The sequence below is a fragment of the Nyctereutes procyonoides genome, unplaced genomic scaffold (genome assembly GCF_905146905.1).
Source record: "Nyctereutes procyonoides isolate TBG_1078 unplaced genomic scaffold, NYPRO_anot_genome, whole genome shotgun sequence".
Lineage (NCBI taxonomy): Eukaryota > Metazoa > Chordata > Mammalia > Carnivora > Canidae > Nyctereutes > Nyctereutes procyonoides.
In genome coordinates this window covers 4,193,777-4,208,594 of record NW_026575026.1, presented here as the reverse complement: position 1 = coordinate 4,208,594, position 14,818 = coordinate 4,193,777, and the positions used below count along the sequence as shown (strand labels likewise).

The 14,818-nt window shown below is 39.6% G+C and overlaps 1 protein-coding gene across 2 annotated transcripts in view; it reads left to right on the top strand.

Annotated features, from left to right (window-relative positions):
* PJA2 (praja ring finger ubiquitin ligase 2) overlaps window positions 1-12,193 on the top strand; it is a 67,019-nt gene extending 54,826 nt beyond the window's left edge. For both annotated transcript variants that reach the window (XM_055315276.1, XM_055315277.1), the window contains 3 exons: window positions 6,174-6,288; window positions 6,584-6,705; window positions 8,897-12,193. In XM_055315276.1, the coding sequence (XP_055171251.1) occupies window positions 6,174-6,288; window positions 6,584-6,705; window positions 8,897-9,022 (363 nt within the window). In that variant the 3' untranslated portion in view covers window positions 9,023-12,193. The remainder of the gene's footprint in view (window positions 1-6,173; window positions 6,289-6,583; window positions 6,706-8,896) is intronic.
* Window positions 12,194-14,818: the final 2,625 nt, after the last annotated feature.

The following is a 14,818-nucleotide window of genomic DNA, read 5'->3' as shown; positions in this document are numbered from 1 at the left end:
TACATTCTTAGGCAGATAAGTTTGAGGAAAGGTTACAAAAGAAAGAAAGCTAATTGAATTGAAATTGAGTCTCTCAAGACTCTTCATGCCCATGGACCTCTGGAAAGTCTGTACACACTTAGCACCTCATATATACTGAGTAATCAGCCTTAGGAAAGTAGTATATGAAGTAAGAGCATGCAGTTTTGAGTTAGATTGATTGATTTAGGCTTTGTGACCTTGAATTGTTCACTTAACCACCTTAAGTTTCAGGTCCTTATCTACAAAATAGAAATAGTACCATATACCTTATGGCTTATTGTGAAATTATGTTAAAGCACTTAGCAGAATAGCTGGTATAGTGGTAAGCTGTTAGTAAGTGGTTATATTGAAAGATTTATTCAAATCAGCAAACAGGTGGTAATCATCTAGAAAACCTGGATTCAGTGATCATTCAAAATCAGTATTAAATCATTTGTTATAAATTTTCATTCTTTAAAAACAAAATTGGATTTTTTTCTTTAAAAACTAAACTTTGTGCTTGCTCACAAAGGATTATGCTCCTTTAAACCTAAACATATTCCAGTTGTGCTGTTTAGTCTATATGTTGTCTTTCTGACATGTGGACTGACTGATGAAAATATCCAGCCTGAGGTATAGATAGATTTTTGTATTTTTATAGATTTTCATAGCAGTCGTTTCAAAGTGGGCTTTCTTACTCTTGTTGCTTATAAGTGACTCAAATCATCTTAAGTATTTGTCAGTACCGAGCTTATAAATTATTTTCACATACGTGAAATTCCAGGTATGTATTAGCACTGCAAGTGTGCAGATAATTATCGGAAAGAAATAATGAACTTACTGAGACAATCATGTATCAGAGCCTAAGTATCCTACTAAAAATGGTACTTACTCTAGATAATAGCCCTCTTTCTTTTTTTTTTTTTTTAAATTTATGGCAGTAGTACAGATGAGTTCTTGCAGTCTGTCTACACAGGGAATGGGAAGAGATTCATGATTATAGTTATGTGAGAAAGAAGGGACAAGTGATAGGCTCTTACACCTTCCATTTTCTATTTTCCTGATGGGAAAGTTTAATATAAAGAATTATTAACTGTAATAGCGGATTAGAGTAGCAAGAACTTAGAGTAAGGAATAAAGATATTTCTGAAGAATATAGAAAAAGCACATAGAAGGAATGGTCACCACATGTTGGGCTAAGATCACATAAAGGATCCCACTCCACCCCAGGGCTGGGATCCACACTTTAATGGAGATGGCACAGCTGTGGCTCACTGAATGGCAGAGAAGTCAGTGTAGAGCTGCACTGGCAAAACTGACTGGAATTTGACCCTGGGGTGCTGCTTTGGAAAGCTATTTATAGGGAGATGTCTAACTGGAAGCACTCTTCGACAGAACTGCCCAAGGTGGGTGCTGGCGAAGCTCCTGGCCGTTAGCATTTCAAGAGCTAGATGCTGGAGGGAACCATGCATGCCATGGAAGCCTGTCTGAGTCCAGCAGGCACGCTGGGATTAGAAGCAAAATCCCTTTCCTTCTGCATGTCCCTTCAGCATCTTCTGTGAACAGAGCTTAATTAACATTGTGACAGCTATCAGAGGAAAATACTTAAATAGCCCAAATCACAGAGCTGACAAAAATAGTGAATTTGGATTTGAGGAGCAGTAATTGATAACTGGGGAATGGTCCAGTTAGATCCCATATACACCTTTCTCACACATCTGAACTCCCAAGAGCTGTGCAACTGTATTTCCACCTGACGAAATATAGCTATTCTTAAAATGAAGAAGTTTCACTCTTTCTCAAGAATCAACAGATGAACAGACTCCCAAGGGTCATTATATCCAATGCTAAATATTAACTACTCCACAAATTCAGTCACACTGAATATCCTCTTATATGAAGATTAACTTGTAAAATTAACTGCTGTATGAAATAAAAATGGGAAGGACATAGAGAAAGAAAATGGTTAGCAGATACAAACATATAGAAAATATGCAAAGCCTAATAGTCCTTTTTGTTAAAATCAATAACCCATTCCATATTTTCTCTGCCTTATGCAAGAATCTCAGGTGGGTAGGATTCGTTACTTAGTGGAGTGACCCAAATTTACATTCCTGAAGATAACGTGTTCTCAATCATCCTGCCCCCCCTTTTTTTTTTGGATGTTGTCATTCTCTGATATCTCACTGGTGGGCACAGAAGTAATAAGAGATGTACACTCCAAGTGAGATTATCACAGGATATTCAAGTTGAGGAAGTCTGGTCTGCAGAGGGCACGCTACTACTACTGGAGAAAGGGGGCTCTGAGTAACTTGGGAATTCAAAATAGTCTCTTTCCTCTTGAGTCCAAACAGATGTTCCCATTTTAAGTATCAGAATCCTGATTTAACCAGTCATACAACTTTTGAGAAAGTTGACAAGACAGAACTAAACCCGCATTTTAATTCAGCAGTTCATACAACTAAATTGTGTTTGAGGGATCCCTGGGTGGCGCAGCGGTTTGGCGCCTGCCTTTGGCCCAGGGCACGATCCTGGAGACCTGGGATCGAGTCCCACGTCAGGCTCCCGGTACATGGAGCCTGCTTCTCCCTCTGCCTGTGTCTCTGCCTCTCTGTGTGTGTGTGTGTGTGTGACTATCATAAATAAATAAAAATTTTTTTAAAAATTGTGTTGATTTTAAGAAATAAGATGTTTGTTCTAGAGCTATCATGGAAACTCTGTGGTTCTTACCACTCTCTGTGGTTCTGCGAGTTAATGGACCCGAGTTTGTCGTTTTCTCTTTGGAGGTTAGCAAGGGGATTCTTCAAGAACCCCACCCCACATTAGTTTTTATAGTTGGCATTATGACCATAGAGTCAAGTGTAACAAGTACCTGGGCTCCCAAGACACATGTCCTAGTCGGCACTTCATTTCAGTGCACCGCAGTGGTAGCTGGATTGTGGTTAATATGATTATTTGTAATCAGGCTTTGGATTGATAATATTCCATTCCGTTGGCCAGGAGCAGGAATAGCAGATTTAAGGAATAATCTTAGGACTGAGGTAGAGCACACACACTCCACCCCCACCTCCACCCAGGGCTGAGATCCAGACTGTTGGGGAGGACACAGCCATGGCTCTCAGAGAGGTGTTTGTGCTACTCTGCTGGCAGAATTTGCTGGAAATCTGCCCTCTGGAGTGCTAGAGAGACTGTTTACAGGGAGGTGGCTAACTGGAAGCACACTGCTGTAAAGCCACTCAAGATAGGTGCCAGGGGAAACTGCTGGCTACCTGCTACTGCGTCTGTCAGGCACTGGAGAAATGGCATGTGCTTCTGTAGCCGGGCACTGGAGGAGCCATCTGTGATGCAGAAGCCCATGGTCGGTCGGGCAGGGACCTGCCCAGCGAGCCCACCAGGACCAGGAGGCAGAGTCCTTCTGTGATGGCTCTCCAGAGCCCTCTACCGACAAGACCTAAGGTCATGCCAGCAAGGGAAAAAATAGTCAAAAGGCCCAGATCTATGAAAGGTGAATGTGGAGCTAAGAGTCAGCTATTCATTTTCTGGCACATTATTTTTCTTTTTGCAGTCTCTGCAAATTCAGTCTAATTGGTGTTCCATATTATTAACTATATTTACTAACTCGTGTGATGAACCTTTTGCTTCCTCCTGTTTTAGTTCTGACTTTGCTTAGGCCTTGGCCCTATCCTCTCTTGTAAGTCATCTCAAATCCTTTTTGGAAAGACATAATTCATTGTGAGATTATCCAGGCTAAATCTTGAAGAGTGCGCAAAGGTGATGCCTGCCATCCAGGAGAGCACAGTGTTAGCATTCAGGACGAATCTTCCTGGTCTGTAGGGGGGCCCGTTAGCGTTTATTTGTGGGGACGTACACACAGTGTGTAATTTACCCTTGTAGCCATTAGTCAGCATCAAGTACATCGTAAACAATTCCCTCTTCTCCTCTGTGCCCTCCTCTTCCCAGCCCACAGCAACCACTAATCTGCTTTGCGTCTCTGAGTTTTACTACATTAGGTACTCATTTAAGTGGAGTCGTACTATATTTATCCTTCTGTGACTAGTTCAGGAGTGTATTGTTTAGTGTTCACATATTGGCAAATGTTCCAATCTCCTATTATTGATTTTTTGTTTCTTGCCATTTTGGTCAGAAAGAGAGTTGGTATGATTTCAGTCTTCTTAAATTGGCTAAGACTTGTTTTGGAACCTGTCGTATGATCTGTCCTAGAGAATGTTTTGTGTGCACTTGAGAAGAATGTGTAGTCTGCTGCTGTCATGTGAAATGTTCTGTATATCTCTTAGATCTATTTAATTTATCTAAAGCGTAGGTCAAGTCTAATGTTTTCTTTCTTTTTCTATCTGGAGGATCCATCCTTTAAAGTGAGGTATTGGGGCAGCCCGGGTGACTGAGCAGTTTAGCACCACCTTCAGCTCAGGGCGTGATCCTGGGGTCCCAGGATCAAGTCCCGCGTCAGGGTCCCTGTGTGGAGCCTGCTTCTCCGTCTGCCTGTGTCTCTGCCTCTTTCTCGTGTGTGTGTGTGTGTGTGTGTGTGTGTGTGTGTGTGTGTGTGTGTCTCATGAATAAATAAATAAAATCTTTAAAAAAAAATAAAGTGAGGTATTAGAGTCCCCTCCTGTTATTATATTGTTGTGTAATCTCACTTCAGATCTGCTTTCATTTGCTTCATATACCTAGGTGCCCTAATATTGGTTGCATATTTGTTTGCAATTACTATAGCCTCTTGATGAATTGACCATTTATCATTTAAAAAATAACCTTCTTTGTCACTTAGTAGCATTTGTGGTCTGCAGTCTGTTTCTTCCAATACACATATAGCTACCCCTGCTCTCTTTGGTTTCCATTTGCATGGAATGTCTTTTTCCATCCTTTACTTTGAGCCTGTGTGTCCTTAAAGCTGAAGTGAGTGTGTTGTAGGCAGCTTATATAGTTGGGTCTTGCCTTTTCAATTCAGCCAGGCACTCTATGCCTTTTGCCTAAAAAATTTAGTCCATTTACATTTAGAGTAATTATTGAGAAGTAAGGACTTACTAGTACCATCTTAAAATTGTCTAGCTCTTTTGTAGTTCTTTTTCCTTTCTTTCTCTTTCTGCCTTCTTTTGTGACTTGATTATCTAGAGTAGTATTGTTTGATCTCCTCTTTATCTTTTGTAAATCTAACATAGATTTGTCCTTTGTGGTTACCATGAGGCTTACGTGAAACATCTTAATACTCTGTATTTTGCTGATTACTAAACTTAGATTACATACAAAAACTCTACTTTATTCCCCCTCTTATGTTTTTGATGTTATAATTTACCTCTTTTTATATTGTATATCAACAGTTTATTGTAGCTATTGTAATTACTTTTGTCATTTAACCTTTATACTCAAAGCAGTTAACACATTACCACATACAGTATCATAATATTCTGATTTTGACTGTACACTTACCTTTACCACCCACAGTTTATCCATTCATCTGGATGGGTACTTGGGCACGCATCGCATTTCCACCTTTTGGGTCTTGTGAATATAAGTCCCAGCTATAGTTCTAATTTACTGTAGCCAGAAGGGCTAATCAAGCCACAAAAGGATTATACTGGGTGATCATACGATCTGTTGTTCCTGTCATCCTTAGAATAGTGACTCTATATAGACACTGAGCCCCTAAATAAAGTTCATATCCCAGGTAACCTACTAATAATAGTGAGCTAGTCATGTGGGTGTGCTGATTTTGTGCCCGTGGTAGATACAGCCATTCAGGAATAAATTATTTGCTTCTCTAACTTGAAGATTCATCCAGTAACCTCAGTCACGTTTTATCTTTCATGTGTTGAGCCTGTCCAAAATATTTACTTTCTTTCATGTTATTGATTCCATACAGAAACTCATAAGTTGGAAGAGGTAGCCACTCTTCTGAAATTATAAGTATGATGGGCAAGTAGCTGATTATTGAGACAAGATAGATTTTTGTTCTTGTGAAAAGTAAGGTACCCTTTTCTGGTATGTTTTTTGACGTTTTGGTGTGATGGTTGTTCCTTTTGGGAGGAGGCAAAAAGGACAGGCTACTGAAGCAGAGAATAGTGGTTCATGTACTTTTGGAACACACCTTTAAAAATAGTTTTCTATTACTATTTTAAAGTGTTTTCTAAAAAGGAACTGTGACTTTTCTTTTGCAGACTGCGCTGGCACATTTAGAGTCTCTTGCAGTGGATGTTGAGGTGGCCAATCCACCAGCCAGTAAGGAAAGCATTGATGGTCTTCCAGAGACCCTTGTTCTTGAAGACCACACTGGTAAGTGCAAAGTTGATCTCTAATGTCAAATGACACGTTGCATGTTTAAGTATATCAGTACACATAAAACATAAAATGCTGCTACTAGAAGCTTTCATTAGTTTTTCTATGAAACCAGATTCTGACAAACTTTCACTTAGTAGAAGACTATTTTTAATTTATTAAGTCATGGGCTAGAACAAGTGTGCCCCAAAGTCTGGTTCTTCTATCATAGGTATCATCTATGAGTTAATATATTTTCAGTTATATTAAAATTGAATGCTATGGGATTGATCAGGTGATTTCTTGTTTTCAGCAATTGGTCAGGAGCAGTGCTGTCCAATCTGTTGCAGTGAGTATATTAAGGATGATATAGCAACAGAGCTTCCCTGTCATCATTTCTTTCATAAACCTTGTGTCTCAATTTGGCTACAGAAGGTGAGTTTTATTTTTACTTGTTTTTAAATTAGTGTTTTAATAGTTGCTCCGGAAAGCTAATGATGATTATGTCTTTTAAGCATATTTTATTCAGCTACATAGTTGTAGTACTTTTTAATTAAGTGTTGAAAATTGATTACCTTTTAATGATTACAGATTAATGATATGAAACTACTTTACTGATAACAATGCTAAAAAAACAATATAGACAACACTTAATTGCTTGACATATTTAATCATTTCTGGAAATGATTAAATATCAAAAAGTCATTTTAGAATAAAGCTAATTAGATCTTTAATCATATCCCTGAAATATGTGTTTTCAAAAATACCGCAAGCAAAATAAAAGCCTTTGATACTATTCAAAGTACTAATATTCTAATACAAATCAATGTCTTTGAAAATGTATATGAGAAATATGTAATAACCTACCAGATACCTCCTGTTCCAACTGTATCTGTCCTCCTTAAATATTTACCCAATAATTTTTAACTATATTTGAATTACTTAAGAAAAAAAAAGTTTTACTTAAATCTTCTCTGTGAACTCTATTTTTACATAAAGTATATTTATAGACAGTTAAGGTAGAAGTTTCCTAATCCCTTTCATCACCTATTTACTTATGGATATAGCTCCTTCTCTTTCTTACAACCACTCTTTTCCTTTTCTCCTTCCTTTCTTCCTCCTCTGTCTTTCCTTCCTTTCTTTTTCTTTGCTGTCGATCCCCTTCTACAGCCACTTCATTATTGTCAGAGTTCTACTTAAGATGTGTAAAATCCAATGCAGAAATGTTCACCATTCCATTATAAAATCTGGAGTTTCTGTCTTGGCTTTCAAGACCTTCTGTGATCTAGCCCCCAGCCTATCTGCTCATATTTACTTCCTTTGTACACTTTATTATGTTTGCTTAACTGGCGTAGTTTTCCCCCTGTACCATCAGTAAGATTAGATGGTCTAGGTAGGGCCAGCTTAAATTCCACCTTTTCTGGCCTTCATATCCCCTTTATTTAAACTCATGGTAGTATCTAAGCCTTAAGAAGGATCTAAATTTTCCTGCTGTGTGTCAGGTACGGCTAGATGACTCTTGTATTTTCTCATTTAATTCTCACAGTAACTCTGGGACACAGTGGGATAATACCATTTTCCAATGATTGTTACTCATCCAAGACTACACAGCTAGTATGTGGTTGATTGGGACCACACTCATCTGACACTAAAATACGGTTGCTCGGGCCCAGTCCATATGGCAAGTGCACAATAAATGCTTGCTAAATTCTTGAATTGTAAATATTATATATGTTATACCGCTTTGATTTATCATTGACTTGACTATCAAGGTAATAATCTCTTTGGTTTCTTTCCTGTCAAGAAAAAGCCTTTCCTCTGGGGAGAAGATCCCCAAGATACAAATCTTTATCTTTGAACAGCATGATTTCTATCAGGGCTCTCGTGGGGGTGGGGGAGAGGTCGCAGGGATATATTCGCAAGGGAATGAATGATCTATCACCAGATGACACATCTCCATAGTCTTTGATTGGTCTGAAGATGTACTCACAGTATGATTGCTTTCCCTGTCCCATCTTCCCTCCTAGGTCTACAGTTGATGTCTTTCATCATTTAGAAGGCATTTAACTCTCCATATCTTTTTGAAAAGGAATTATGTGGCTAATAAAGTTTAAGCTCCATGTGTTTAAGTGAGGCTTCAGTATATAGGGAAGTCCATCTTAGGGGATCATTTGGTGTTACAGGTATGTGAATTAATTAGGTGTGTGGCATCATGGAGTAAATAATAAAACCAATTCAGTTCAGGTGAGGACATGCCCTGTGACTCCTTGCTCACATTCCACCGTAGCACCAGTGCTGAGCAAGGGGTGTAGTAGACCGTCCATTAATACTAAGTGAAAGATGACTGACCTGAAGAACACAAGCACAATTAGGAAACATTATTTACCCTCAGAAAAATTAGAATCTGATTGGGATGAAGAGGAAATAGCATCACAGTTTGCCTCTCTGGATTGTGTGAGTTTGGAGTTGATTCAGTTTTTAGGATAACAATACTGTTTTGTAAAAAAAAAAAAAAAAAAAAAAAACAATACTGTTTTGTTTTGTTTTTTTTTTAGTTTGCTAAGATACTGGGTGGCACCCTAAAGACTCTTCCTTTGGCTCTGACCTTATTTTCTTCCCTCTCCAGTCGGGAACGTGCCCCGTGTGCCGCCGCCATTTCCCACCTGCCGTCATAGAGGCATCAGCAGCTGCGTCCTCCGAGACTGAGCAAGAGGCCCCCCCTTCCAGTGACAGCTCGGCGGATGCCCCCTAAACCTTAACCCTCGGATGAGATCACCCTGTCAAAGTCAATCTGCAAATTCCTTCTCAATCTGATGTGCAAATAATTATATATAAATAAATTTAAAATGCTATATATAGTCTATGCCATAGTTTAGAAAGAATATTAACCTTTCTAAACTAAATTTAGGTTTGCAGAAAGTACTAAACATTTTCAAGCTGAATGTTGAAGCAGTGCATCCATTTTCTTTAGTTGACTATGTTGATATCAGTTGTAAAGTCAAGCTTACCAATTAATAACTCTTTCCAGAAGAAATAAATCCTATATGTGGCATCTATTATTGGTTTTGTCTGAAGTACTGCCACTAAGTGATTATAATTAAGCTCTCCTATTTGCATCAAATGTGAAGACTGTGATCACAACAGTAGTAAAATTTGGTTTCATTGGAAATAAAAAGAATTCTAAAACATGCTTTTTGATTGGTTGCTTTGCTTTTGCTATATCAGAACCTCTTGGTTCATAATACTGAGGTTTGTTTTTGTTTTTTGTTTTGTTTTTTAGGAAGGTGTCTACTCTTCCATCTTTGTTTAAAGTTAAAATGCTAAAAAAAAAAAAAAGGCCAAAATTTTGGCTAAAACATCTCAAAATTTTAAAATCTTAAATGTTGTAATCCCCTTGGAATGATTAGATAGTAAAACAATTTTTTTTTCTTTTTCTAAATGGTGGATGTGCTTAGAGTAATGTTAGTAAAGCATGAGTGTTTTACTATGGTTGGTGCTTGAGATAAAGTTAGTAAAGCTTATGAGCAATCTCGTGTGCTCAGTGTTTGGTATGAAATGAATTAGATGGCCTTATGAAATCCTTCTCCCTTTCTACTTGGTTACAGTCATACTTGAAAACATTCATGACACGTTTGTTAAATACTTTTTTAATTTATAAATTTATAAATATGCTTATTTATAAATTTATAAACATTAGATACAGTTTGTTTAAAGTAATTTTGGAAAGTCTGAAAACATACATCAGATGTTTAAACATTCATTCTGTTGTATCCCAAGGAGAAATCCGATCTTTAAAAAACTAGAAGGTTAATTGTACCAACTTGTATAAAGCATAAAATTGATGGGGTGTAGGACAGATTTTGGCCATATCTTTTCACAATATATCTAAACCTTACTGTGTTATAATTTATTCTTTTAAAGTATTCCTGAACAAGGATTACTCATAGTGCATTTTCAGCGTTTGTTTCTTTAATTTATTTTGATAAAATTATTCACCTGAAAATAAATAATAAAAATGGGTTTGTTTTGAATTAAGCCAAATTAAGCCCTGGGTGAAAGGAGGAGATGACATGATCACCTAGTGACTGTGAGCAGAACTGAGCATGTAACACGGTTCCTTTCTGATTTTCCTTTCTCTAAAAGAGAGAAGATCGTGACCCCAGATTTGCACTCTAAAAGAGTTCTGTTCAGATTCTTCTATAAAAGTGAGGAAATGAGCTTTCCTTAGTTGTTTTAATGGGAAATTTGGCCCCCAGGGTCATCCATTATTATATAACCTCAAAATGAGATTGCACAGCTTTCCATTTAGGTGGTCACACCCAGTAGGCAAATACGTGCAAACGTGCACGTAATATTTAACTTACAGATGGGATTTGCTGTCAGCACCAGAGAATGATAGGTGTCAGAATGCCGCATTTGAGCAAGTAAAATTGTAAAGCACGTAGTGAGTGTACATCCATCTGGGTAGTACATTGATAATTTGGTTTGGACACGTAAGAAGAATATTTATGGCTTCCCAAATGCAAAATTCCATTTTATTTGTGTAATTTCTCTGAGTATTTATATTCCATCTCTTTCCTCCGTTCTTAAATGAATTTTCACTGTTGGCACATTTGAGGCTTAAATATAAGGAACATAACACTTGCATTCTAATTTTTGCAAAATTGTAAATGTGTGTCTGGTATTTACAGCAAAATACTGTGTATCCTTTTATGGGTAAAACAAAACTGAACATTGCATGCCTGTAATGTGGTGACTTTGTAATTTAGGGATTCTTTGGGGCTTCTGTGACTTTGGAAATGCTTACATTCAGGCCTTAATGTTGCATTAGCTAGCATGTTCCCCCCTGATGTATATAGTCACTGTTGTATAAACTAATCTTTGCCTGTTTTCTACTCCGTGATATTTCCATACCATATTTCACTGATGAGCAGTAGCGTCAAGGAGTCAAATCAGATTAAAATTAATTCTCATGTGTATATCGTGGAACTTTGTGGCTAGTGTGGTTTTTAATTTTTCTCTTTTCTTTTTCTCATTTCTTTTTCTGTTGTTTTCCGTTAAGTAATATCGATCAGTTGTGATGCTTACTGGTTAAACTGACATTGCTACAGATTGCTCTGTAGTAAGCCACAAATTCTATTTAGGCAGTATTAAGGGACGTCAGTTTTCTTCTCCTAGTAGCAGCTGTCCCAAAGAAAATATTTCTTCTTTGCCTGTTAAGGTTTAGCTGTTATCTGCCAGTTGTTAAGAGGTTTTGGTTCCAAACTCAACCAGTAGTGTTGAGAGTTGAACTTAAGATAGCGGTTGTACTTTTTGCTTCCCATCTGTTTCTATCCTTCGTTCTTGGCTCCCTACTATTTATAAACAGCTGCTGTGAAGGAGAAAAGTTGAATAAGAGTTGGCTTAAAAAAATTTTTTTTTTTAAGAAAATTGAGACTTTAGGATTTTCATTGTAACAAGTTGATACAAGCAGAGGCTGAAAAGTTCAGATTCCAAAATATCGTTTGATCCTCTGAAATACTGTTTGGGTCCTTTTGGAAAAGTTAAGAATATATGAAGGTAAGTTAGGAGTAAGTATAAATATGGATAAAAAATACTGTTTCTCTTATTTCTCTGTTAAGTGACTTGACTTAATTTTATTTTTTTTGAACATTTTCTTCTTCCTTGTAATATGAATGCTGATATTTAAAGGTAGATCCATGTGGTTTTCTATTGTGTTTCTTAATTGTTTATCTCTGAGCTAACTCTTAAGATTATTTGTGATTTGGATTTATATATAAGCTGTTAAATATATATGAACTGTAAAATGGAATGCAAGTTTTCAAAAGCCCAGGTCTAAATGTAATGATTGGTTTATTGTTCCGTCACCCCAGTCCATCTTTTTCCGTGTAAATCATAAACAATAAACAGGATGTACTCAGTGGTCATTTCTAATATTTAATTGTGTGCAGTCACCTCACTTCTATCATCTGAACCCCTGGGGGATTTGGCGTTAATGGCAGAGAACACGGCTATTAAGAAAGTCTGAAATAGGCTCTCGGGCAGGTGATTTTATAGACGTTGAACTCTGACCTAAGAAGGCCGGTCAGAGAGTGTTGTCCGGAACTGGTGCAGGGACTTCTGGAAGGTTCTCCTGCCGGATGTTCTTCACCCTCCTGTGGGTTCGGCAAGAGCCCGCCCTCCACACTGACCCAGGACTGCAGGAACCCTCCAGAGTCCAGGACCGAGGCCCACCTCTCCTCGGGCTTCCTCCAGGTCGGGCAGGGGGCAGCGGAAGATTCCTCCAGCCTCCCCAAGGGTTCAAGGACCTCACCTCTGAGAAGGGTAGATAGAGTGCTGCTAGGTTATGCACACATTCGGTCGGAAGACGGCGTTGTGTTGAGAAGCTGTAGGTGTTGAGAAGCGCGATTGCCCTCTGCAGAGGAGACGCGCTAGAAAACCAGCCTCGGGCCCAGACGCCGGCGGGCGCGCCGCTTGTCTAGGGCCAGGGCCTGCAGGTGTCCAGGGCTTCCACCCGGCCACTGCTTCCGGAGGTTGCGTTGGTAGAAGAGGGTCACCCGGGTGTTGGGCCAGCGCAGTGCGGCCTAGACCGGGCCCGTGGCTGCCGCGCTCCCCTCCGACCCTGCGCTTGGGCCCCTCGGGGCCAGCCTGGCATTGGCTCTGACGGTGCCCCTTAGAACACGGCTCGGCCAGGGGGGTCAGGCTCTGCCGCCCGCGGGAGCGCTTATGGCCGGCAGGGCCAGGACCGACCCCGCTGGGCGAGCCGATCCCACCGTGGTCTGCTGAGCTTCGGGCCATGCTGCTGTCCGCGTCCCGCCACCTCTCTCGGTTTCCTCTTTATTAAGTAATGAATCTAAATTACAGGTTCAGTACTGCTATTTGTGCACGGGAAAACATTTTTTAAATGTCCTTTGTTGATACGCAAAGTCGTGGGAAATACGGTTGCTTTCCATCGTTTGATTTTGGCACTATTTTTTTAGGACTGAAGAACACTTCAGGTGAAAATCATAAAAACATCTTAATCACCTCTCAGAAGTTGAAAGATTTTGACAGGGGAACTTTACTGAAACAAAATTTAACCAATAATTTTTACTCAAAGGCCGCATGCCTGGATATGGCAATTTATTCCATCTTGTATTTTTAGTTTATAGTCAAGATATAGTTTTATAGTGAAAATTAGAGGGAAGAGGTCTTTATGGAAAGATACCACCCCTTAGCCACTCACTGTCAGAAGTTCTACAAAACCAGTATGATTTTCTTTGATTATAACAGCATCTTTTCTTAATGCATTGAAAAAAAAATACATTTATTTATTTGTTTGTTTGTTTATTTATTTTTGAGACCAAGAGAGCCCGAGCAGGGTGCGGGGAAGGGATAGAGGGAGAGACAGAAGCAGCCTCCCTGCTGAGCAGAGAGCCCTAAGTGGTATTCGATCTCGGGACCCCGGGGTCATGACCTGAGCCAAAGGCAGACACTTCACCAACTGAGCCACCTAGGCACCCCCCCTCAAAAATGCATATTTACATTATAATAATAGTTTTATTTATGAAGTGCTAAGTATTAGACATCGTGTTAGGCTCTCTTTTAGTTCATCTTCATCATGAATCTGCAGGGTGGATTGTTTTGTTCCAACCTCACAAATTAAAAACATTAAAAAAATGAGTCCTGGTTCTCAAGAGCTCAAGGGTTCGCTCTTACTGTGCTCCAACACTTCCTTGTGGGTTGGAGCAGCCTGTCTGATCCGTGTTAAGACTTGAATAACTTGAGATGCCGTCCGAATTTTAAAAATGAGGAAAAGAAACGGGGGCTCCTTGGAATTCTGAAAAATATTTTGTGCCTCCCTGCTGCGTGATTTTGCGCTAAATGTTAGAGACCTCTTTGCTCCCTCAGTCACCTGCTGCTGACCGAGCTTCTCACGTCCCGGCTGGTAAAGTGTCTTGGGCACCATCAAGGTCTGCTGAGAACCTCCTAACGGGCCCCCGTAATCTGGGATGCTTGGATCCTTCTGCCGACACCGGGGGCCGTGGGGCATGCTCGGTCTCTTCAGCCGGGAGTCCTGGCTCCCGTGGACACCTGCCTCCAAGTGACTGAGCCCCACCCTTTCCTGCAGCCGCCGGCGTTTGCCTTCCACAACTGTACTCCTGCCAAAGGGTAGAGGACCTTGACCCCCAAACTGTTTCATCAGTAGGAACAGACAACGCACAAAGGATTTCCTTTTTTTTTTTTTTTTAAGATTTTATTTATTTATTCATGAGAGACACAGAGAGAGAGAGAGACACACACAGGCTGAGGGAAAAGCAGGCTCTCTGTGGGGAGCCCAACGTGGGACTCAATCCTGGGATCCTGGGGTCACGCCCTGAGCCAAAGGCAGGCACTAAACTGCTGAGCCCCCAGGTGTCCCCTCCTTTTGATTTCAATCCTTACATGGGATTCTAAATTCTTTCCAGGGATGTAAGCTATGCCCTTGCTCCATTTATCTTTTATTCCTGTTGTTTGTTTTTTCCTTTTTTTGTTAAAAGACCTCAAGTGGGGGGAATCCCTGGGTGGC